Raw genomic sequence first — 26,064 nt, forward strand, 5'->3', positions numbered from 1 at the left:
GGAGTGGCTGACTCAAAGACTTCACAGTCAACTCGCCCTCCTACGCAATTCTGAAACTAATATAACCAGTTATATTGTGTATGTAGGGGCCTATATTGTAATGCGTGAATAAACATTTTTGAATTTAATTTAATTGAAATTGCACTATTTCCTGCTTCTCCCACTTTCCTGCTTGTGAATGATATGAATCCCTTATCTGTATCTGTGAGTCACTAAAGCTCATATAGGGTCTATGTCCCCCAGGGTACTGCCGGAATGTACCCTGGGTACGGTCCGGTATACCGGAACGTATACCCTGGTCACTATTTGATATGGTTAGGGTTAGGATTAGGGTTAGGGTTAGGGAGTAGGCGTAGGCGACTCCCTAGACTCGTTAGTGAATTAAGTAGGCGAGGTACGGTCCGGCATATATAGATAGTACCAGGGTACGGTCCGGCAGTACCCCGGGGGACATAGACCCTCTCAGCGTCACTAAAGTGAGCATAGATAATCTGTAAATGATTTTTTGTCGTTTCAAAGTGTGAAACAACAAATTTGACAAAAGTATATGTACAACTACAAGTTAATTACAACAAATGTGAAATTGTCGAACTGATGGGTATAACATTTTAAGGCGTTGTAAAAGTTATCGCGCTCACAATACTCATCATATGGCTATAATAAAACCGCCACATGAAACTTGTAAGTTTAATCCAATCGATTTCCAGAAGAAAATCAATATTTTTTAGCAATTATAAACAAGTGCTGCCCTCTTTAAACGCGTACGCCTCTAACACATTCGTGGTATTTTTCAGTTCATTCACTGTGCGGAGAGCTATCATTCTTCAACATTCCCACTTTGAGTAGGACCTATAGCAAAAGTAAGTCGTGTGTGTATTTTACGAGGCTCATCGTAATTCATGTTAACTAAGATATAGTGATAGTGACTGCATGTAATTTCACTCTAGACGATGTATAGCAGATACAAAACTATATAGATTGCCAAAGTGGAATGTACAGTACCCACTACTACTACCCTCCCTACCCACCCTAGTACTACTAGTACTCACTACAGTAGTAGTAGTCTGTTTCACTTAGTGAGATAGCTCCAAGAAACGGTCTTGCTAGGGTTAGAAGTATTGAATGAATATAATAATTTTATATTGTCTTGACAATCGGTCGCACAGCCTGGTCGGTCTAGTAGTGAGTTTGAGAAGTGAGAAGGTAACTTGTGCCGCCAAGCCAATCCGGCACAATCCTAGTTTATGACGCCGGCCGCCTTTCAGTTGATCAAACCCAAAACCTCTTGCCATATATATATCATAAACATGTGTATACTCTATGAAAGTTGTAGTTATTGTTTGCATATACTGTAGTTTCAGCATGACAGACTTGATCCGGCTGTAGTGGCTCAGACTTCAGTTACTAATACTATAATATAGTTCTATATACTGTCTACGTGTCATTAGCACAGTTATTATACGCCTCAGGCTGTATAATACATAACTTGCTAAGTTGACCAACTAACCGCTGTGCTCGCCCCGCTCTCGTGCTGGTCAGAATGTCCGATGGTGACTACTTCATGACGTCACAGGGCAGCATGAGGGCAGTCGACCCGTCTGAATCGGAGGTGATTGAGCTTCACGACGTCGATAATCAGCCCGATGAACAGGAGCTGCTCGCTGCCGGCACGACGTCCGACTCACAAGATATCACTCCCAATAACGGGGTACGTTACCCGTCGCTCGCATTAAGTCTATAGAACTTTCTGCACCCTTATCTATGTTGGGGTTATGATCATAGGTTAGGGTTGATCAGGGTCAGTGCATGCTACGTTGTTTGGGTTAGGGTTAATCAGCATCAGGATTAATTAGAGTTAGGGTTAGGCTTGGTTAGGGCTATGGTTATAATGTATGATGGAAGTAAGGACATGAATCCTAAGTATTAGGCATGCACAGCTCTGTGTATATACATCATCATCAATGGCTATAGCTAATGAACAACATGGTTTGTCATGCATAATATTTCGTGTGAGGTATTTGATAGTGTGAAGTAATTTGCATTATGGATTACATTTAGGTGCTGTGCATGTTGCAATATTTGCAGTCTACATTCTGTTTTGGACTATGTTGATCCCTTGCAGTATATCGTTTTCAGTATGTGCATGGTGTAGTGTGTGACATACAGGTTGTGTTGCAGTGTGGATTATAGGGAATATTGTAATGCAGGAGTAAGTGTATCCATGCAAGCATGTGTGTGTGTGTACCTGTCTGACTGTGACATTGATTGTGGAATGAATGAATGTAATTAGCTGAATGTAATTAATGTATGTAATTGTATTGTATTGTATTATGTAATTGTAATTGTATGTAATGTATGTATTAAAAGCTGAATGTAATTTAATGAATGCTGTGCTGTCCACAGCACAAGAGTCTGTTTTTCGAGGATGGTAGGAGAAGGATAGACTTTATGCTGTGTTACAAGCCAGCAGAGGACAGCTCCATGGACATGAGGAGAATTTATGAGAGGAACCTGCGGGAGGAGGGACTGGAGCTGGAATATGATCACAAGGTATATGTTGTCGCAGCTCAACAGTCATAAATGTTTTATCATACACATATAGATACCTGTGTATCTGTGTATGTAGTTATCTATGTTTAATGTCTCATGAAAACTACCCTCGGCAAACACAGTACACAGTACATGATTCGAAAATTAAAATGGTAATTTGGTTGTCTGAGCCAACCAATTTTCAATGGACAACCAAAATCTGTCAACCTAATTTTAGTACAAAAATGTGTTCACTTCTTCTGTCTCGACAATATGGAATGAATTTTATATGCAAACACTTTACAAACTGTCTGATCTAAGCAGCCAATGTCATTCTGATAGCATCACTGTCCAAAATTTTTTTTCCCAGTTCAATTGGTCGCAACACATGAAATGCTTTTATAGTATAATTTTAAGTGCATGAAGATGTATACATGATGCTATTTGTTGGTAGAACATCAGTCATACCTCAATTATTTACCAAAAGTTAAAGCATCCAACTGCTTATCCAAGCTAAGTGAAACATAAACACAGTAGGTAGTACATGCCCATCACAGACGTATGTGTAAATATTATTGTCACATGATACTGAACTAATAGACTCTAACTTGACTATGAGTGCGATTTGTGTGGCAAACAGCTAAGTACCCCTATGTCTGATTACTGATCATTCTTTTTAATGCAGATGTTAGTGGGAAAGTAATAAATAATTTTATATTTTGTGTCTACTGGTGAATGTGTAAGGTCCAATCATCCAAATTAGTGTCCAGCAGGGCTAGTATATCCTAGAACAAAATGCGTGCTAAGTATATGGACCAGTCATCCAGCAGATGGTTGCCTCTCCCAGGGGTTAAGCAGGACAAAAAAATTGTTACCAATTTGGCTAATTTAGTCTGAAAATGTTTAGCCAAATTCTACTAACTATGTAATGTAGTCGTGTGTGTAGCAAAGGCCATTTTGATCATCTTTGGTCTTTTCCGGAAAAGTTTCAGTACTGAGTAAACAAATTAATGAACACGCGCAGTGTACCTTATGCTTCGGGTTAGCAAGTAGTGATCTCGTGTAGAATTCGAGCGGCCTATGAATTAGTTTGTAGTGGTCGCTAGTGGGTAGAATTTGAGTTCAGCCTGAAGGGCCTAATTGGCTTTAGCCTTTTGGCAAATTTATTATGACATTTTCTCGCCAAATTCAACTTTAATGCGCATCTGGTGAATCAGCGAACGACAGGCTAAACCCTGCTCTCCAATTCCCTGCCTAAAGAAACCCCAACAACTGTGTTGTAATTACCCTGACTCTGGGTGCTGACGATAAATCATAAATTTATACGCCATTAACATTTTAATGGGTTCCTGAAAATTATCACTCAACAAAACAGCATCTTTGAATATGACTCTTCTGTTTAGTGCAATTGATTCCAAAGTGTAATGGACAACGTACAAGTTTTGTATCACACGTTAAATCCACTAGGTGTGCCTGTCTGATTCATGTGTAAGTCTTCACACAGCTGTGGGAGAGAGATGATGCTTAGATATTCCTACAATTAGCAATGCTGTTTTTCTTACATGTGGCTCTGAGATGACAGGATTCGGTAAAAACCAAGTCTATTCGTGAAACGGTGATGTGCTTTAAATATTGTATATGCAGAAACACGATTTGTTGAAGGGTTTCTTGTTTGACAAATCAGTCGCCCTGTTCGGAGTAATCATTCATATGAAAAAAGCAAGATAGTACGAGAGACAGAGTGTTAAAGAATGTGATAGAGGTATGGGAAGGGGATGGAACGGAGAGAGTAGAAGAGAATACGAGAGAGAAGGCGAGGAAAGGTTTAGATAAGAAAAGACTGCCCAGCATAAAAGTTTATCACAATTCGCACATGCAGGCAGCTATATTATGGGTGTGCTCCAGCAGCGATGTGTGTGTGTGGGGGGGGGGGCATTTCCACGTTCATTGCCATCTACCGCATCGGCAGCCGCTGCTGCAGCTGCTGCTTGGGCCAACTGACGAAGCACTTAAAATAGGGTGGCCTCGCAGTGTTGTTTGATTGCTAGTGCCCGCTGACGCCTGTATGCCTCATGTGTCTCCGGAGCTCAGCGTATATCGGTTTCAGAGATGGGAATGTATTTCACCCCCTGTATTCTTTTCCAGCTTTCCAAACGCGTTTTTTCCTGTTTGTTGCTGCGTGTGCGTGCTCCCGTGCAGTAACAATGGGGATCAAATTAACGTTTTTACTCTTGTGAGAGTGCATGGGAGAGCACTTCAAAATTTACTAGTGATGAGTAATCGAATTTGTTTCATGAAAAGACATTGTACTGTCTTATATGAAAAATTGTTACGAATTGCGAAATTTTATTGCTGCCACTGTAAAACATTCACTGTAAATGTTTTTCCCTGATATAAAATGTTAAAGTCCCCCCCCCCAATGGTTATCCTGCCACATGAGGATATCTGAAATTTATATTCTGAACTGATTCAACTTAGGGTGTTGCTAATGGTGGGGGAGGATAGTAAAACGCTGGGGTTTCAACTTAGTACATCTACGATACAATCGAATCTTTTAGGTTGCAGATGAAAAAACACGACCACACTGTGCCAGGGATATCTATCGTCTCTAGAAGAAATGATGCTTTTAAATAGCCGGGAGTCTTGTACAGCAAAACTGCAATTTTTAAGGATTCATTGCATTGCCCCCCCCCCCCCACACACACACACACACCACCTCCACACACACTGCATGCCCCACACACACACACACCACCTCCACACACACTGCATGCCCCACACACACACACACCACGTCCACACACACTGCATGCCCCACACACGTGCCTTTGCGCGCCTCACACGCTGTTCGTTGGGAAGATCTGCATGTTAATTTTTCTCTGAGTTTACTGCTGTGCAATGTGTAGTTGATGTGGTATTCTTCTTCTCCATGTGTAGTTGCTGTGGCATGGACACAGTTACTCGCTGAAATTGTGCTTGCTTGCATGGGCACTGTCTGATCAAGAAGACTTGGTTGAATCAATTATAAATTTCATGCATAATTTGCTACTTTAAAAAAAATTTGCACCAACCCCTGCATAAAGTATTAACAAGTCACACCTACTCTCATCCAACAGCTGATTATTCAGAGTTTTCCTTTGCCTAGATGTAAAGCTGTTCGTAGTGTGTCAATTTGCGTTAAGTTGACATTGCGTGTGGCAATGTGTTACGTTGTGTTTACGAGAATATTCGAGTCCACAGTTCGTCGAGCACTGCCACATTTTTCAACTACACAGACTGCACTCTAGGTGACCTGAAATGTAGACCCACCCAGTGAGAGAGCATGTCACTCGGCAGTGTAGCAATGTGTATTCTTTACCGAAACTTTCCCCTACTGAGGTATCTCCTATTAAAACAATAACAAGCTCACTTGTTGAGGTTGTTCCTCCCCCCCCCCATAGAAAGCCTACCCGCTCGAGGGAGATATTCACAAGCCAGGAAAGAAGCCTAAACAATTAGCCCCATCTCGGAAACAGCCTATGCACCCACTGGCCAAGGCATCAGGTGAAGTCTTGGATAGGCCTAAGTAGAGCCACATAACTAATGTCAGTGTCAGTGACCCTCTCCCATGTGTTGTGTTGAACTGTAGATAGACTTGTTATGATGTTTCACCTGATTCATCTGCGTCTCTACATGAGCAGGGCCGGCAGCTTGTTTTATTAGCTCATCTGACGTAGTCAGATGCAGCTTGTAGAATTGCATGAGCGTGCGTCCGTGCGTGCGTGCGTCCGGCCGTGCGTGCGTTCGTCCGGTCGTGCGTCCGTCCGTCCGTCAACAGTTGGGCACAAATCTTAAACGCTCGACGTACGGTCACGATATTCGGGACGTCGGGGGGGGGGGGGATCGTGAAAAGAACTCGGGATGACAAATTTGGGGGTCAAGGGTCAAAGGTCAAGACGTGTAAACGGAGGGGGAATATTTTCCCCTTAAATTAAGGTATAGGAGGAAATACAGAATTGCGGCACAAATCTTAACGGCTCGACCTATGCTCTTAATATTTGGTGTATAGTGTGATGGGCAGGAAACCCATCACCAGTGCGAAATTGGAGGTCACAGGTCCGGGGGCAGTGGGGGAAAGGTCAGATATCAGACATTTTCTGAGGACATGGTCTAATGGACAGAGTGAAAAACTTTTTTGTTGCAGCGCTGACCTACCATTTTTATCACTTTATTGATAAGGACCATATATCACTTAAGGACCATGAAATGTGCTTTCCACTGACGTACGAAGAGTAAGTGTCTGATAACCTTTTGACCCTCAAGAGGAGGGTTAAACATGGATTCCTTAACTGCCTCAATGATGTCACAGTGTTCTCATATTCATGGCACATCCATAATCTAGAAAGCCAGTAAGCTTCGATAGCCCAACGGGTGCAGCACAAGATTACGGCTCAAAGGTCCTGGGATCGAATCCCATCAGATTTTTTATTATTTACTTGTTTTCTGTATTTTTCTATCTTTATCCATTTAACTATTTTTTCCCAATTAACGCAAATATTTACATGATATATTTATAACAATTTAATAACAACAAATAATTTTGACAACAATATATATATTTTTTTTTTAATAGGGTTAGGGTTAGGGTCACAATGCACCATAAAACAGGAGTTTCAGGCACGCGATTTGTATCAACCAATGGGATTTGGGAGGTATGCAGAATGCAGATGGTTGCTGAAATGATGTGTACGCAACTGCGTATCTGCATATCTGCGCCTAACAAAGGTGTCACTACGCACGACTTAAATGTTACGTTAATAACCGTAGCAACAGACCTCAGATGAGCCCAGACACTCTGCGGCTCTTGTTAGTCTATCTGTGATGGAATTTCGTAACGTTATACCGTAAGGTTTATCCATGGCCGTGCTAAATTTACATGTTTAATCCGACTCTTTAAGTAGTTGTTCATAGGGCATGTTTTTCATATAGACAAAGGTTATATTAGTATGTGGATTTTGCTCACAAATAACTGGTTGATATTTACCAATAGGTTCATATATAATCTGACATATTTATATGTTGTTACTTGTACTATCACTATTAATATGAAATATTCTACAAGTATGATCAAACAAATATGGGTATAAATGTGATCACATGAGTCATAATTCCATTTACCTGTCATGATAACATGCAGCTTCAGCTTTATTGTTTATTTAATAAGTAATACATTCACATTATTTTGAAGCTAAATAAGCCACTGGTACACCTAATATCCTGAAGTTTTGCTAGCATCGGTGTGTTTTTGCGAGAGAGAAGCCATTGCTTCACTCCGCACACCGGGAGAGATGCAGCGGTCAGCGTGGTAAGTTACACGAGCGTCGGTGACCACTCTTTCATCCGTTGCAGGGACTTCCAGGAGTGGACTTTGTGAAGATTCATGCGCCGTGGGAGGTGCTGAGTCGCTACGCAGAGATCATGAAGCTGCGTGGACCGATGAAGGAGGTGAGAACAAAAGCTAGAAACATGCCTCTCAATCACATATCACCAGTAGGGTGGCAACACAGGCGTGAACGATTGGTGACAATTGACAGCATGTCATGACGGTTTATTCCCGGTTGGCCTACTCCTATTTCGCCTACGGCAAAATTCCCATTTCGCCTACAGAAAAATTCCCATGCCCCAGCTCAAAATCTGCCACATTCCCATTTCGTCTACGATCGGTTTGTTCACTAAAGCCCGGCGCACATTGCCGAGCATTTTGCTCAAAAACATTATCGTAGCAATGTTCCATGAAATGTTCGGCAATGTGCGGTGAAAAAGGTCGCCGAACATTTGTCCCGAACAATGTTTCTGAAGATCGGAAATGTTTGATATCTCGAACATTGTTTGTCGAATGTTCGTCAATGTGCGCTGAATGTCGAACAATTCTAGGAACATTTGTAAAGTAGTAACCAATAGCAGCACGATATGTGGTCACATGATTTTTGTGCCCAATCATGTGCCGATCACGTGACTCTTTACAACACAGCTACTAGATGGCGCCACGAGGTTGTTCGCTGCAAAATGTTCTGCAATGTGTGCTCAGCAATTGTTCACTCGCACATTGCCAGACAAAAACATTTGTTTGGACGAACATTTGTTCGGAAAATGTTCGGCAATGTGCGCCAGGCTTAAGTAATCATTTATAAATGATAAAAGATGGTTTTGATTGGCATACATAGACTACAGAAACCAGAAGAAAATATAGGTACATATAATGAGAACACAACTTGACAAAAATAGAAAATAGTAATACAGTAACATAAAAATACAATGGGAGTAGGCTTAATGGGAATATTGCCGATTCTGAGAGTAGACGAAATGGGACGTAGGCCAACTGGGATGTTACCGTCATGACATGCTCACTCTCATTCTCCTCCATGGCACTGATTAGTCCTTAGTTCATATTCCGTTATGCACAGAATTGTGTTGACGACCCTGTTTGTGTGTGTTTGTGTGTGTGTGTGTGTGTGTGTGTGTGTTATATGACCTTCTTACTGTAGATATTAAAAAGTTATAGGGCCACCCAAAAAAGATTTCACGTTTGCTGTAACCTGTTCGAAATGATGAAAAACCAAAACTATACTTACAAAGAATTCATTTAAAATTGTATACTTTGATACATAAACTTTCTTCTGTAACTGGTTATGGTTTTAATTGTACACGCACTTAAATATAATTATATATATGTGTGCAGAGAATGGGATATATTTTTATACTTTTCTGCCTACCTACCTACCTTTAATACTAAACCAGGTTACTGCAAATGAGATTTTTTCAGGCTGTCTTAGTGTCCTGTTTTGAAACTGACAGCTAGTAAATGTCTGGTTGTGTTTCTATCACTATGTACGTGCTCAAATAAATATTACTGGTAAGGTTATTTTTGTATGCTGTGAGGGTAATTTGTCAGACTATAATACACATAGACACATGTAGTTGTGCAAGTCTACCTGGGTAAGGTGTGTAGGAGGCTGCAGTGCCACTCTGCATGTGTCAACTGTACATCAATAAATTAATGACTTTTATAGACTGAGAGGGCTGGCTTTACTACTTTATTATAAGAATTTGTTTTAGCTACTTATATTAGCTACTTTTAAATGCCATTACCCCTGAGCTCCCCCATCAAACTACATTTTGTCTGTGGTAATTATTATAGGAGCAGTAGGTGTTTTGATGCAGTTTGTCTAGCTACTCACCTTGCCACAACTTTATTTCTCGATCTGCCCATTTTAGTCTATTCATAGTAATAATTTGTGTGACCGCATTGCAGTCAGGTAGTGTCAGTGCATGTAGTGTTAGCCGTGGATAGGCATGCTTGTACTGACCGTTCTTTCTCTATTCGTCTCTTGCATGCTTACTAACCCAGTTCAAGCAGATTAACAAAGATGACGGTACTGAACTCTGGGTTGAAATCTCTGAGGTAACTGTATAGGCTTTATGTTATCTGGAAGTGCCCATTTGGTTTATCTAATGTCGTGCATGCCAGTCCTGTTCCAAACTCAACCTAATTTCAAGGTGAACTTGTACAGAAATGCAGGATACACTTGTAAACGTGTTCATTGTAAAACAGGTTACTTTTATATTTGAAATTAATATTTTATTATTAATATATATCTATATTTATCAATATTAAATATTGTAGCATTTGGCAATTGTCCCTTTCTACATAATTTTACATGATGTCAGTGCCTCTTTCTTTCTATGAGGTTGAATATTAATGTAGTATTAGATGATGACAGTGCCTGCCACAGTCTATCATATAGGTGGCATTGTACTGCAATTATTGACACATGTGTGACATATCCACATAACGATTTCAGGTTAAGCGAGAATACATAGAGGATGAGGTTGATGCATTGTTTCCAAACCAGGTGTGTATGTGTATGTGTGCTATAAGGCCATTGTGTTTGCCTCAGTGGAGTGCAGTAAATATTCGATACTAAGAGATGGGTATGAACAGCAAACTCAGTCGATACCACCAATACCGTGGAGTTGCTGACAGTAGACACTGCTGAAAAGTTGTAACAAACTGATTTCTCTAGGTGGTCTACCCACCAGGTATTACTGTAATCGACTGCATTATCTGTCATTGTGGCTTAACGTGCACACAATCGTTTTGAGGGCCATTTTGAATGCTGTGTGAGCACACCAAGTGATGGGATTTCTCTGTACCAAACTACCAACCATTGAACATAGCACACCTATCAATCAGGTATGGTTGATAATAATCTTCCGGTTTAAGTGTGTATAGTCAGTCGTATGTTGTCGGAGCTCGTGTTGTTAACAGGCTGTTTACTTGTTAGGCTCCAGAGACTGTGGCTGAGGCATCATACTGGTACAACCAGGTGACCGCCTACGTGACAGCAATGTTCAGCGCACTGTTGTCTGTGTTCCTACTGGACCCGGTCGCCGTGCCTACATGCGAAAAGAAGTTTACCTGCGTTTACTCCAGGGATAAGGAATACCTGTGCGTTGTTCTGAACTGTGTCAATGCTCTTCAGTCAAGTAGATATTAAAGGACTCAGGAAAAACTTCGCACATGTATAGTCAGCTGAGTTGTGCATTTGCGTTTTCGCGTATTTTAAGCTTATATTTTTACAGATTGCAGACACTTTTTTTTATAGTTTACAACTGTGTATGTGATTAGATGTAGGTTATATTTTTAATTTACAAGCAAAACTGAAGAACTATTTTGATGAGGGAGAGAAAATATACCCACCTTGCCAAACTCCGTTCTTCTCACCAAGATCCTATAAATGTTTCTTACTAGCTTTCTCACACCTGCAACCTGTTGGTTTCGTTCAGTAATTTTTACGTACTAACCTTGTGCTGTGTAATTTTGCAGGTTTGGTATTCCGGAAAACAAAGGTGACTTCTTTAGTCCATCACAGAGAAGTCTCATTGTCGATTTTATCCTGCGCAGGAAGAAATTCAGTGATGAACCGGACAACTTGTTTGCTATAGGTAAAACTAGTGCTTGAATTTCACCACTGCATTGACAAAAAGTGCCACTGTTGCCCTCCTCACATGCCATGGTGCCCCTACATTCTGGCTGATTTCCATGGAAATAGGCAGCAATTGCGGCCCTACTTGGTTTGCCTCCACGCTGTTCTTTTAAATTCCATTTTGTTTACATTTTGGTCCCTTTCTTGCTCAAAAAGTGGTGTCAAAATGTAAATTGCTTCTGTGCCTCTCCTTAGAATGGAATGATTGTCATGTGCCTTCCAACTAGCGCTATACTAGCTGTAAATTCCTGATTAAACTGAAGACAATGCAAAACTTGCCTTGTCTTAAAAAAATTCTAATTTGACTCCTGTGAAACCCAGCATGATGCCATATCCAGTAAACAAGCCATCATATTTATCCACATTTTTTGATGAATGTGCTGGAATCTGCTTAGTAACTGTGCATGTCACTGCATTGATTAAGTCTAAACATTCATTTGGCAGCACTTGAGATAATGTAGTCTACTCAACACTAAAGGTTTTACGAGTAAGTGTAGTGGTTGCATTAAACAGAAACGGAATGTGTACAAAGTTTCATTGTGGTTGGACCATATATATATATATATATGGATAGATAGCTAGATAATAGGTTTATTGCAAAACTAGTGTTAACAACGTTACAATTAAAATAAATTTTGCAATCATCAGGCAGTATAAAACTGAAATTGATGATATTTACAATAATATATGTCCCATGGTAAGACATAGATATCACTTAAAATGTTGGTTCGTAAAATTATATTACTAAACTAAAAACCATCTTTAGAATATATACTAAATTTAAAATAACGTGATTCTTGGTCAAAAAATAGTTACAATTAAAATGCGACACAATGATAGAATAATTTGTTATTCATCCTGCACATGTACGGAACAGGGCTATTGAAGTACCGGCTGGTACGAGGGACTTTTGCTAGCCGAGGTTTACTAGAATTCCGTGTTATGCGGTTAGACACATTTATTGCTGAAGGAGGGCAAATATCCTGTAATTGTTTACAACTTTTGAGCTGATAAGCAACTTTTTCACAAAGCTGCTCGCGATGAAACGCAAGTATTTGGATCTGAAGCTGAGATAGTACCTCATCGTACATGTCGTACCTATTCCAATTATTATAACCTATTATTATTTTCACTGCCCTTACTTGAACATATTCAATTAGACGTGAGAGCTCTTTGGTAAGGCCCGGGTGCCAGACGGGTGCAGCATATTCCAGAATCGGTCTGACGTAACCACAGTAAATTTGTACGAGATCTTCACAGCTAAGCCTAGATTTTTTTAGTATACGAAGCATGAACATTCTTTTACTGGCTTTAGCCACCAAATCTTGAACGTGTATGGCCCATTTAAGATCGTGCTGGAACCATACCCCCAGGATCTTCGAAGTTGTCTAATTTTCCAATTGAAAGTGCTCTAAAAAAAGTTCAGCATCTTGAAGTCTATTTCTACCAAAGTACACCTGCATAACTTTACATTTTGCAGGGTTAAGTTTCATTTTATTTGAAAAGGCCCAGCACTGGATAGATGCGAGTACGTTGTTTAGATATGACGGAGCGTGGATCGACCTTGTCTCCAGTAGTGTCATATTGTCGACGTATTTCCATTTCTGAACTAATAGTCCTTCAGCAGCATCATTGATCATGACCAAAATCAGTTGAGGGCCAAGCTTTGTGCACTGGGGAACACCACATGTTAACCCCTGGTACGTGGAGGTAGACCCTCTGTACCGGACGCATTGTTGCCTCATAGAGAGGAAATCCCTTATCCACGGTAGTAGTGACGGTCTGACTCCTAATTTATGGAGTTTTTTTAGCATTGTAGTGTGACATATCAGGTCAAATGCTTTGCTGAAGTCAGTCACGATTAGAGAGCGTATATTGTTGCGTTTTTCTGCTCCTCTGTACAGATAGTCCAATATGCTGATGAGGTAATGAACTGTTGAAGACTTGGGTATGGAGCCAAACTGGCGTAAATCAATTTTATGCTGGATGTCGTCCATGATCCACGTGTAGACAAAGTTCTCTGCTATTTTAGTGAAAGTGCAGGTTAGAGAGATTGGCCTTAGCTCATCAATGGAAGGAGGGTACACTTTTGGTATAGGGCATACGATTGCCTGTTTCCAAGCTGCTTACATCAGCCAGGGGTGTCGCTAACTCAGCAGGAAGGTTGTCAGGTTTTCCAGCTTTATTAATGTCTATCTTCAGTAAATGACGGTAGACTTGCCACTCCTGCACTGTTGGTGGTGGGAGTGCCGGAAGGAAACTTGGAAGACTATTGTAGTCGAGAGGAGGAAGAAGTCGCGTAACAGCAGAGAAAGAATCGTTTATCTTTTCAGCTATTGGTGATGTGTCACTTGGATCGATTCCAGGAACTTCGAGCGTTATTGTTGATTTGCTCATGTTCGCCATGTCTCGGATTTCTGTATGCCACTTACGCGGATTAGATTTTTTTAAGTGCTGAATTTTCTTTTTATAATAATACTGTTTAGCTTTGATGATTTCTTGGTGTACCTTGTTACGATAGAAACGCCACGAGTTACTCTTGTTACGGAAAGCACGTCTTTTATTGATAAATTCCTTTATTTTGGCAGAGAACCATTTTTTTGATGTGGCATGCTCGTGGATGATCTTGGTAGGAAAGTTCAGATCAATTTGTTTAGCCAGCTGTTCACTAAAAACGTCCAGTTTGAAAGTGACATCAGTAGTGGATAAGACATCATTCCAATCGCATGTGGTCATCCAACAGCCAAAAGTTCTCAGCCGAGAATCAAGAAGAGGTCTAACGATACGAGTCGATTTCCGTTTAGATTGCTTCAAACGATGTCTTTCAATAGGCTGCCACATAATGCATAGATGATCGCTGAGCCCAAGAGGTGCTAATGTAAACGGTTCCAAATATGTAGAGTGGATGTTGGTAATGATATTGTCAAGGATAGCATTACCACGTGTAGGAACTGTCACGACTGCCTTCAATTGATGGGCTTTACACAGAGGTTGTAAATCAAAATGGTTGAAATCTCCAGTAATTATCACTCCCGCATCTGGGTAGTCAATAAGTAGTGCGTCAGTCGATTCAGTTAGATGATTGTTCAAATTTTCATGATGCACGGAACCAGGGGGACTATATACACAGCACACTATTAAGCATGATGTCGTGCGAGGCAGCAATTTAGGACGACACCAAATCCAAATCCATTCCAATTCGTCACATTTATTTTCTTAAGACTTCGAGCTTGTAAGGTGTCGTGTACATAGATAGCGACACCGCCTCCTCTCTGTTGATTCCTGAATTTTGTAAACAGTGAGTATGATTGAATTTTCAACTCTTCATCTGGCAGCGCATGTGATTGCCAGGTTTCTGTTAAAGCAGTTACTCCAATGCTATACCTGTCTAGTCAGAGAGCCACTTCGTCGACCTTGTTAATAAGTGACTGACAGTTAGTCACTGCAAACGTTGGGAAGTATTTTTGCTGATCTGACTTGTCAATTGTTACTTGAACCATGTTCGAAGGTGACCTTCTGTATAATGACTTGTCAGTTGCACACCGGTGGGAGCAGAGGGTACTCGCGTTTTTACTGAGATTAGGGTTAGGTTCTCTCTGTATGTAGCTTAGGTTGTTTAGGTTTACTCTTCTTGATCGTACAGTGCTGACCTTGTTCGTTGAAACGTAGTTACTATTTGCACTAATGCCACGGTTACGAGAGTTATTGCTGGAAACACCATGCATGGCTTTGATAGACTTGCTGTTGGTGTTGAAGTACTCGTCACCTCTGATTGGTCGGAATCTGCACAGTGCCGGGAGACTACAGCAATGGCTACCTGGGCACTTAAATTCCAAGTTGTTTAACGATAAAAGTTTTTCTCTTGATAGCACCAAACGAGGCATTTTTAAGGCTTGATTGTACACTCCGGGCATTCTCTAGGTGTTTAAAAAAACTTTCTTGTGGTGTAAGGTAGGTTCACAATAATAATAACTACTAAAAGACACAAATATTACGCAGTCTAGAAAACACATGCTGCATGTTACACCACCTTTCACGTATATATATATATCAAGAGCTAATAAATACCTAGAGTGTACAATGGGAAAACTGGGAAATAGTGCTATTTCACGGCAATATTATTCGACTTTGTATGCGGTTCTAGATTAAGTTTATGGTATTGCGTTAAGCAGCATTCTTTTCTCTCTATAATAAGACCAACCGCTTGTCTTTACGATACTCCTAGGCCGAGATATTGGAGCGTAATCATGCCTCCCACAGGCCCTCACGCCGCCTCGCATCCACAATATTCACTATCCTTCTCGCCTTTTGCGGGTCTGGCTATCGTTTTCCGTCGCCGCTTGGAGCGCTGATAATTGATGTCACATGTCCAAATTTGGTACTCTTACTACACCATTATAGTACCTGAGCTGCGTTGTAGAGACTTAATTTAGAAAACATTGCCGGCTCCATCATGACGGGCATTAGCCGTGCTAGGAAAGATAATGGGAGATAAGGGCATTGGCCATGCCCCCGAAAGTCACCGATGATAACTGAAACGCCGTTCATTCATAAAGTTATCGTGGAAAAAAACGAACTCCTCGAAGCGACTTTCCTAACCCGCAAAAGGCGAGAAGGATAGTGAATATTGTGGATGCGAGGTGCTGTGAGGCCTGTGGGAGGGGAAGTTTACGAGCCAATATCTCAGCCTAGGAGTATCGTATTGACAAGCAGTTGGTCTTGTTTTAGAGAGAAAAGAATTCTGCTTAATGCAATACCATAAAATTATTCTAGACTCGCAGGCAAAGTAGAATAATATTGCTGTGAAATAGCACTATTTTCCCGTTTTTCCGTTGTACACTCTAGGTATTTATTAGCTCTTGATATATATGTGTGTGTGTGAGTGCATGCTTGCGTGAGTGCGTGCGTGCGTGCGTGCGTGCGTGCGTGCATGCGTGCGTGCGTATCTGTTACAGAGTTTTGTGTATATATTTCTGTGGGTTGCAGGACTGGAGAAGCTGTTGTCAGATGAAGTTTACTATGCTGGTTACCCACTCCACGAGGTGAGCATTAAGACGTTAGTTTAGAGAAACCTATCTTCTAGAATTATATGTCACAGAAAGAAACACTTCCCTGATTCAAAAACGAACAACTGAAACTCCTAAATTGGTGTAGGTGACTGGTGCTTAATATTCTTCCATGTTAGCACGAGTGTGAAGGGTGACTGTGTTCAGATGAGATGAAGTGCAATCCTGCAATGACATTGCACAGCTGCTCTCGTTATTTAGGGAGGCTTCCGCTGTGTAGACTCACCGAACACGAGGAAGATGTTCTATGAACAATGGGCTGCCTACAAGAAGGTGCACAAATACCAGCCAATTCACCACATCAGGTGAGAGGCTATGGTCCCATTAAATATGTGTGTCTGGGTTTGTGGCAGGCGTGGCAGTAGTGGGTGGATGGGTGTGCTCAAACAGAGTAGCCCCCGTTGGGGAGGCTCAGCCCTCATCATGGGAAAAATCAGTAACTTGTTGGAGAATAACTTATGAGAATAATATAGAGTCACTCTTCATCTGTAGTACTGTGCTAGCTGCATGAACCTATGTGAACAATCAGTAGGATGAAGGATCCGTACATCTGATATATTACAATATGTCGATAGTTACAGATATTAGCAATTACTTTCTGCTAAACATGCTAAAGGTGCCATTTTCTACCTTAAATTTGAAAAGAATTTGGATCCGTCTAGTTTTACACAATTTTCGGTCCTCTACTCAATGTGAGTTTAGCCACCCTCATGGTGGACTAGGATCTGTGTGGAGCAATCACTGGTACCAAATCTGACTTGTAGGTATCTGCAAGAAACGGTAATGCATGACATGTCCTTTCCTTTTGCATAGACGCTTAGTCTATCGAGCAGCTTGTGTGGTGGGATATATGAGAATATCAGTTTTACATGATGCGATGCGGCATTACTATGTGCGCTTACTCATCCTGGAACATGCTGGTGTTGGTTGCAGGAACTACTTTGGAGAGAAGATTGCGCTATATTTTGCGTGGGTTGGCTTCTACACTTTCATGCTTGTGCCTGCTGCCATAGTGGGTGTGATATGCTTCATCTACGGCCTGGTAACCATGGGCACAGACACACCGAGGTACAGTTTTAGTCTCCCATCACTGCATGATACTGACAATGAGAGTTTGTTTACTTGGGAACAGTTTAGTACTCATGCTTGTTTTATGTGTGATTAAACTAGAGAACACATACACAGTGTGAGCTATGTGTGCTGTGGGCTTTGCGTCAGTAGCATAATTAATGTTTTGTTGCCAGTCTGTTTACATAAAATTGCTTGCATAAATGTACGAGTCAACATGTTAGCGGATGAGTGACTCCATAACAGCATGAGCGATTGTGTGGTATGAGTGATGATGTGGCAACTATTACAGTGTAGTTGTGTTTTAATGTGAGTGACAGTGCAACAGAATGAGTTGGTGACTATCTAACAGCATTTGTCTCTATTCTATACTATTTCCCTGTAGCATTAATGATTGTTATATGGCTGCAGTATTTACTGCATTGCAATTGATGTAGAGCATATGTCACGTACCGTACTATTAAAGAAAAACCAATGTTGCCCACTGAATGATGCTGCCACCTAGCATAAACACTCACGTACGTGTCATTTGTTTAGTGAATAGCTTGGGCCATGATTGACAGAATGTTGTAGATCCCAGTATGTCTTCCTGGAATGTGATTATGTATGGGAAAAATGCCTATGGACGAGGATTCTTGATTGTTTAATGTAATGTCTGTGTTTATGTTTATTCTGTTATGGTTAATAAGTCATAGGAAGACTGAAGATAGTATGTGGAGTTAATTGTCTCCCTAGAATGCGGAAGACTCCTCTAGTATTATTTACTTAGTAAATATTACAAAGCAGTTATTGCCTGGTTGTTTGGGCAACTTAGAGTTTTGTAGATTGAGAAGATCAATGTTGTCAGAGACCGAACGTAGAGACTTACATTAATTTTTAAGGTTCAAAAAACTCCACGTTTCCCCCACAACCAGGCATTTATTAGGTGTTGTTTAACAGCTTCGCTTAGCAGTACCATTACTTGACCTAACAAGTGCATTGTTATCTTCAAATCAAGCATGACTCACCCATATTATGACTCACTCACAATATGAATCATCGAAATTACTCACCCGCAACATGACTGACCTGCAACATGACACATGCACAATATGAATCACCCACAACAGGGTCACCCATAATATGACTGATGCACAACATGACCTATCCTCAACATGACTTACCCTCAACATGACATGCCTTCAGCATGACCTACCTGCAACATGACCCAGCCACAACATGACCTACTCTCAACATGACCTACCCTCACTATGACCTATCCTCAACATAACTCCCCCATAATATCACTCACCCACAGCATGGCTGAATAGCAGCATGACTGATCCAACACATGACTGATGTGCAGCATGATCTAGCTACCCACAGCATGACTGGGCCACAGCATGAATGACCCACAGCACGAGTGGCCGATGGCATGAATGACCCACAGCACGAGTGCCCCGATGGCATGTTTGACTGACCCTCTGCATGGCTGACTGCAGTATCAAACACTGTAACTATATAGAGCTGAAGAGTGTGATATGCAGCTGGATGGTGGAGTAGGTAAGTGCTGTATGAGTCTCTGTGGACGGTTACAGGTTTGTGCATTCGTAGCTTTTCTTTTATTCCAGAAATCAGAACTGTTTATGGTAGCTCAACATGCTGCTTGAAGAGATCATTAACTGTATAATTGTTAACTCTTAGCTGTGTGAATACGATATATATTGATACATTTTCTGTTGGGGGTGTGTTGGCCACTTTAATATTATTTTCATGTCTACAGTAATAATCCGTAACACATTACTCTACTTTTGTCCTATCCCGTCTACCTTGAACATATGTCCCAGGCCACCATGCCATTCCACCTGTTCCTTGGTGGTGAGGTGCATTTTGGTAAAGTCAGTTCAAGCCTGTTTATCCTAACTTTTACTCCTGAATAACCCATTCTGTGTGAGCAAAGAGCAAGAACCATATGACTCCTGCCTTAACTAAAGCCACTGCTGACATCTGCATCTTTGGAATTCAGCATTCAGTCTTCTCATATAGTTACCTAGTCTGTCACGTATTGTAGCAAGGAGATCTGCAACGCGGATTACAACATCACCATGTGCCCACTGTGCAACCAGCTGTGTGATTACTGGAATCTGTATGAGACATGCAACCACGCGCGTGCCAGCCACATGTTTGACAATGGCGCCACGGTATTCTTCGCTGTCTTCATGGCTCTGTGGGGTGAGTTGCGACGGCTGTCATTCTCTTAAAAATGTACCATTGTGTGAGGAAGGGGAGTTGGGAATGCTAAAACTTCACTCTTGATGTTTGTGAGCTGCATTTGCATTGTACTCGAGTGTGCACATGCTCGAATGAGATGAGTGAGAAATTACCTCCTTTTCAGGCACGATATTCCTAGAGTTGTGGAAGCGATATATGGCCAAAATCACGTATGAGTGGGACCTCATTGAGTGGGAGCATCTTGAGGTAAGCACCTGTATCATCTTGATGAGTTGGTGACTGTAATTGTTCCAAGTTAAACTTGAAAAACGTAAATCCTCCAAGACAACGATTGGGTATTTTATTCATAGTTTGGTCCTCCCTTGTCTGTGTTTCACACGTAATTTCAGTTCGTATTTACCATTCAATGTGCTTTTGTGCAACCACTCATGCACACATTGCTGGCACCAGGCTATTATGAAAAACAAATGTCAAGAGATGTAAGCAACAGTTGGGCAATTATTGGAGATAATCACATAATTGTGATTAGAAGTGGTATAAACTGCTCTATGGAATCATTCGTGATTGGACATTGTAGGAAATAAGTGCTGGTTGTGCACGCATAAAGTATGACCTAGCTGTGCCAATATGCGTAATATGACTGATTCTCTCTTGTTCCACAGGAACATCCGCGGCCAGAGTTTGTCGCAAAGCTTGCAGCGTCCCGTCGGAAAAGATTGAACTTTGTCACGCAAATCCTTGAGCCATACATCCCCTTCTGGAGTGGCAAGGTCCCACGCTATGTCTTCTCGCTATCCATGGTTCTCTTTCTGGTATGCATGAGCATACACACTCACTCTTTTTTTTTTTAAATTAACAGATACTGTACGTTTTCCCTTTCCTTGCCATTATAGTACAAGAAAATAAACAAACAAGGAATGACATTCTCTCTTCTTCAATTTCCCCCTGCAACTTTGTGCAAGTTCTTAGTGATTCTTATCTGTTTAGATGCCCTAGCAGGTTGGAACCTGTATATGTTTAGGCTGGTCTAACAGATGTGTGAGGTTGTTGTTGGAAGTTGTAGGAGTTCACAAATTGTGAGGTGGCTAAATGCAATACGTGATGTGTGGCATTGCAGATAGCCTTGGCGATGGGTGCTGTCATCGGAGTTATTGTTTACCGGATCTCTGTGCTTGCTGCATTCGCCTTCAGTAAGGACTTCCTTCTACGAAAGAACGCCACTCTCATCACGGCAGTCTCTGCAGCAACCATTAATCTCATATGTATCATGCTGCTAAATATGGTAAGTTTTCTTTTATACCTGAACAAGGTAATTGTAAAATGATATAAGTCAACTATTAGATGCGAATGGGATAGTACTCATAACTGTTATTGTAACTGTAATTACTAATTATGGCTATAAACTGCCTAATGAAATATGTGAAGTAGCTATGTTGGGGTGTGTTCACATCAGATTCAGACCTGTGATTTTGATCTTGCATGATTTGTTCATAGTTGAACATGAATTTCTGCCCATGTAGGTCTATGGAAAGGTAGCACACTACCTCACACGGATGGGTGAGTTACTGATTTCATTTAATTTTACCCACATCTTTCACCTGAAGTATGGACGACTTTCTTAGGCGAGCTATTGTCAGTGTATTTCCACCTTTCACTTATTGATGTTGTACTGTGTTGTTTTTAAATCTAATGTTGTGTATTTAGATGTTGATATTTGTGTACGTGCGAATTCTGTTGTTAGTGCAGTTCGACTTTTGTTGATGCAGAGATGCTCAGGACACAGTCAGAATTTGATGACAGTCTAACATTAAAGTTAGTCCTGCTGCAGTTTGTCAACTACTTCTCATCAATCTTCTACATTGCCTTCATTAAGGGCAGGTAAATATATGTTATTTATATGTAAACATGATAAACCGTTTGAATGTAAGTGGAGATATTTAATAAATCTATACATTTAATTACTAGTAATCACTGGAAGAACACACATCACAAAATGTGAGATTCACCAGTGTGGTTTGATAACCTCAGTCGGATAACTATGCCGACTTGGATACTGTAGCTACTTCAGTCAAACTGACGTACTCGTTTAGACCGGCTACGTGTCAAAATGACAACTTACCAGTACATATTCACTAAGCATTGTTTTTAGAATGTCTTATCACAGTGCTGATTAGCTAGAAGTGACTGTCAATCACACCCAGAAAATTAGATCAACTGAGAGAAACTGCTCAGGCGAGTTCAGTTGTTGCGGCATCAGAACACTGGTTGCCATGCTGCTGTGTGCCTCACTGTGTGTGTTTTCCTTACAGGCTAGCTGGTTACCCGGGCGATCCTGCGAAGATCTTGAGCTTCAGGCAGGAGGAGTGTGAGCCGGGAGGCTGCCTCATTGAGCTGTGTATCCAGCTAGCTATCATCATGCTCGGCAAACAGTTCATCATGAACAACTCCATCGAGATCGCTCTGCCGTTAGTGTCTCTCATGTCGTGTGCCGTTGTTGTTGTTGTTGTTGTTGTTGTTGTTGTTGTTGTTGTTGTTATTGTCGATGTTTGTCTTCGTGTGATTGCTGTTACAGCTGTTACTGTTACTGGTAGCAGTGGTTCCATCTGCTAATACTGTCGTTTCGTTGTTTAATTGCATTCTGTTATGTAATATTGTTAATGTTGTAATTGTTGCTAGTCACATCTAACGATACATCTGTTTTGTTGCTATTTCTCATTGTCATCTAGTTAAAAAAAAAAAAATATTTATCCTTTTGTTTGTTGTAGTTGTTTGCCGGGTGGCTGCTGTAAATAATTGTAGTGCTCATATGTATTATCAAAGATTATTTGCGAATATGATTCAATCCAGTGAAGAAAACACGTGCCAAATATACACAAGTCATGCATGTGGGGGCGTCGCCTTGTGTTTTACCTGTCTGACCTGTGGTGCCCTCTGTTTTTTCAGACGCATCATGCGTTTTGTGAGACGCATCATGTTCAAGGGAGATGTTGATGATGAGGCACGACAGAAGCAGTGGGTGCGAGATTTCAGACTCATTGACATGGGCCCCAATGGACTCTTCCCAGAATACCTTGAGCTGTGTGAGTCAGACTTGCTAAGGAAACGTTGTTGCATTTATTGTGGCTTGGATTCTAACTTGCTGAGAAATATAGCCCTGGTGAAGGATGGTACAGATTTAAAGGGGAAACTGATTTCCAGTCTGTCATAATATATCAGTGTTGGATGCATATAGAATTGACCATTTACTTCAATATTCAATAACTAGAAGGCCCATTTAAAGAATTTCTCTAAAAATTGAATTTGGTCTCATTATTTATATTCGTCTCTTCTGTAAAATGATTTTTATTTAATCTACTTCACCTGTGTGCACGTGCCTTTACATTTTTTCTAATCCATCAACAGTGCTACAGTTTGGGTTTCTCACGGTGTTTGTGGCGGCTTTCCCACTGGCACCACTGTTTGCACTCATCAACAACATCCTGGAGGTTCGCATCGATGCTGACAAGATGGTCACTCAGTACCGTCGCCCAATAGCTACCCGTGCCAAGGACATAGGTGTGTGCCCGCGTGCGTGCCTGTGTGTGTGCATGTGCCTGTGTGCATGTGTTCTTGCATGTGTGCGTGTGTGAGTGGGTACATGAGTGTGAACGTGCGTGTGTGTGTGCGTGTATGGGTCTGTGCATGTGCTTGTGTGTGTGTGTCCATGGGTCCAGTGGTTGCGTGAGTGTGTGTGCTTGTGCGAGTGGTAGCATGAGCATGTGTGTGAGTGTGTGCGCATGTGTGCGTGGTGGCATGAGCGTGTGTGTGTGTGTGTGCGTGTGTGTGTGTGTGTGTGTGTGTGTGTGCATGTGTGCATGTGTGCGTGCGCATGGGTCTGTATGTGCTTGTGTGTGTGTGCATGTGTGAGTGGTAGTGTGAGCGTGTGTGTGCATGTGTTAGTGGTAGCGTGAGCATGTGTGTGAGTGTGTGCACATGTGTAGATGTGTGCATGTATGTGTGTGATCTGTGAAGAAAGTAGTCCCTGCCACAAGCCATTGCGTAGCCAGAGATGAGGGTGATCATGAGAGAGGAGGGTAGAGAGAGGAGAGAGAAAGAGAGAGAGGAAGCCGTAGTTGTTTCACAGTCACTATTATTACTGTCGCAATCTTTATTTAGGCCATTCCACAGTGTGGATACATTCCTAAACAAATGATTCAGTTGTCGTGTACATGGGATTTAGACAGTGCCAGGATGATGTTGTGACTAACAACCCTGCTTGTTTCAGGAGTCTGGTTTAATCTCCTAGATGCAGTGGCAAAGCTGGCTCTCATCTGCAATGTGAGTATCCATCGATAACGTTTTGATATGTGGAAAATATTTTACGAAATGTGCAGCCAGCCTTCACAAGTGCTAACTAGTTGCATCGTTGTTTCAAGCCATTTACATTAACTTTATGCTGTATTATCTATTATTATTTTTTATTTATTTAACTTTATTATTTTGCTGCTTACTGCGTTATTCATTTTTATTAATAGCACTATTCTCAAAATGGGAATTTGCATCGAAAATGCAAGTACTAGTAAATGAATCTTGAATAAAACTATACAAATAGTTAACGTTTACTAGCATTCATCCTTTATCACCAACATTTATAGATATTTTATGGTTGTAATCGGCCATTAGAACAAAACTACAGATCAGAGGAGCACGTGTGTGATATATACTTATGCTGTGATACACATTATTCCCATGACCACCAAATTGTGCTATCTTAATGCTGCTGTGCACTGAGGTACAGAGAGAATCACATGTGCATGTTTCTTGCAGGCCTTCGTGATAGCGTTTACGTCAGACTTCATCCCACGCCTCGTCTACACGATCACGCAGTCTCCTGACGGCGGCCTTACTGGCTACGTCGTCTACAGCTTGTCAGAATTCGACACAGCCGACTTTGCCAACAGCTCGGCACCAGACAATCCATTGTCCCTCGGCTACCCTGTCTCCATCTGCAGGTTAGATATAGAAATTTCTGGCATCGGTCTATTCTTATCTCATTGGCATTGAATTCATGTTGGTGAATTAGAATACGTGCCCCCTGAGCCCCAAAATTATGTACATGCTTTTCTTTTTGCAATTACCTCTTCTATATCATTTTGCATTTTGGCCTAGCAATTATATTTTCATCCCTCTGCCTAAATTTTGCTAACCCAATTCTCTTTCTCTTCATACTCACTCTTCCTTCTCTTTCTCTCTCTCGCCCTCTCCCTCTTCCCCCCCTCTCCTCTCTCTCTCTCTTTCTCTCCATACTCACTCTTCCTTTTTTCTCTCTTCCACTCTCTCTCTCTCTCTCTCTCACTGCCTGTGTATGTGCTCCCTTTATTGCTTTCGTACGTTTTTATATTGTTTATCTGCTTGCTATGCAGGTATAAGGATTACAGGTACCCACCAACGTCGGATAAGCCCTACAGACACACCGAGCACCACTGGCACGTGTTCGCAGCCAGACTTGCATTTGTCGTCGTGTTTGAGGTAAGGTGTTCACGAGTCTGTGGCTAAACTTTCATATCTGTGGTGGTTGTGAATAGTGTAGAGGCCCGTTGTCAGAACCATAAATAGTCGTATTCCTAGGACAGGATGTGGTGTGTAAAACCACATGTGATATAGTGATATCTCACTTTTGTGATAGTCATGACTATTTATGATGTTTCTGACAGCAGGCTCCCAGACAATATTCTGTGCTGTTCATTGACATCCTTTCCACATCGTTGTTGTGTGACGCCGTCACGCTGTAGTGGACCGTTGGTTATTCCAAGATGTTGCAGTGACTGCAGCGTTGCTGAACCGATCGTATTCTGTGCTGTATTTCAGAACGTGGTCGTCGCGGTAACGATCCTCATCCGCTGGCTCATCCCCGACATTCCACAGGATGTGCTGGAGAAAATGCGACGTGAGAAGTACATTCGCAACCACGTGAGTGCTGCGCTCGTGCGATACTAGAATGTTGCTGTCACCCGTCGCTAGATGGCAGCAGTTGTGCTGTACGTGTCTGTGAAAACCTGAGCCATCAGTGTGGGTGAATTGATTCTTTGAATTAATCTCACAACACTGCTAAACACATGATGTTAATATACGGCAGATCTTCGTGATGTTTTGGTGACATTGAGTTAATTTTCTTGGTCTTCTTT

General features: G+C 41.4%; 1 protein-coding gene across 2 annotated transcripts; it reads left to right on the forward strand.

Moving 5' to 3' along the window:
- Positions 1 to 773: 773 nt before the first annotated feature.
- On the forward strand, positions 774 to 25,849 carry LOC106807098 (anoctamin-1-like; the record flags this gene model as incomplete). Of its 2 annotated transcripts, none has more annotated exon segments than XM_014809352.1 (23): positions 774 to 860; positions 1,574 to 1,708; positions 2,404 to 2,550; positions 7,918 to 8,013; positions 10,371 to 10,421; positions 10,854 to 11,017; positions 11,396 to 11,514; positions 16,542 to 16,597; positions 16,823 to 16,926; positions 17,555 to 17,689; positions 19,740 to 19,900; positions 20,064 to 20,146; positions 20,563 to 20,712; positions 21,018 to 21,182; positions 21,421 to 21,457; positions 21,667 to 21,778; positions 22,210 to 22,365; positions 22,844 to 22,980; positions 23,303 to 23,455; positions 24,165 to 24,217; positions 24,707 to 24,891; positions 25,303 to 25,408; positions 25,748 to 25,849. In XM_014809352.1, coding segments are annotated over 22 exon segments (2,601 nt in total), but the record flags the coding sequence as incomplete, so codon positions are not given.
- Positions 25,850 to 26,064: the final 215 nt, after the last annotated feature.

Source organism: Priapulus caudatus, unplaced genomic scaffold (assembly GCF_000485595.1).
Source record: "Priapulus caudatus unplaced genomic scaffold, Priapulus_caudatus-5.0.1 Scaffold195, whole genome shotgun sequence".
NCBI classification, from domain to species: Eukaryota; Metazoa; Priapulida; class Priapulimorpha; order Priapulimorphida; family Priapulidae; genus Priapulus; species Priapulus caudatus.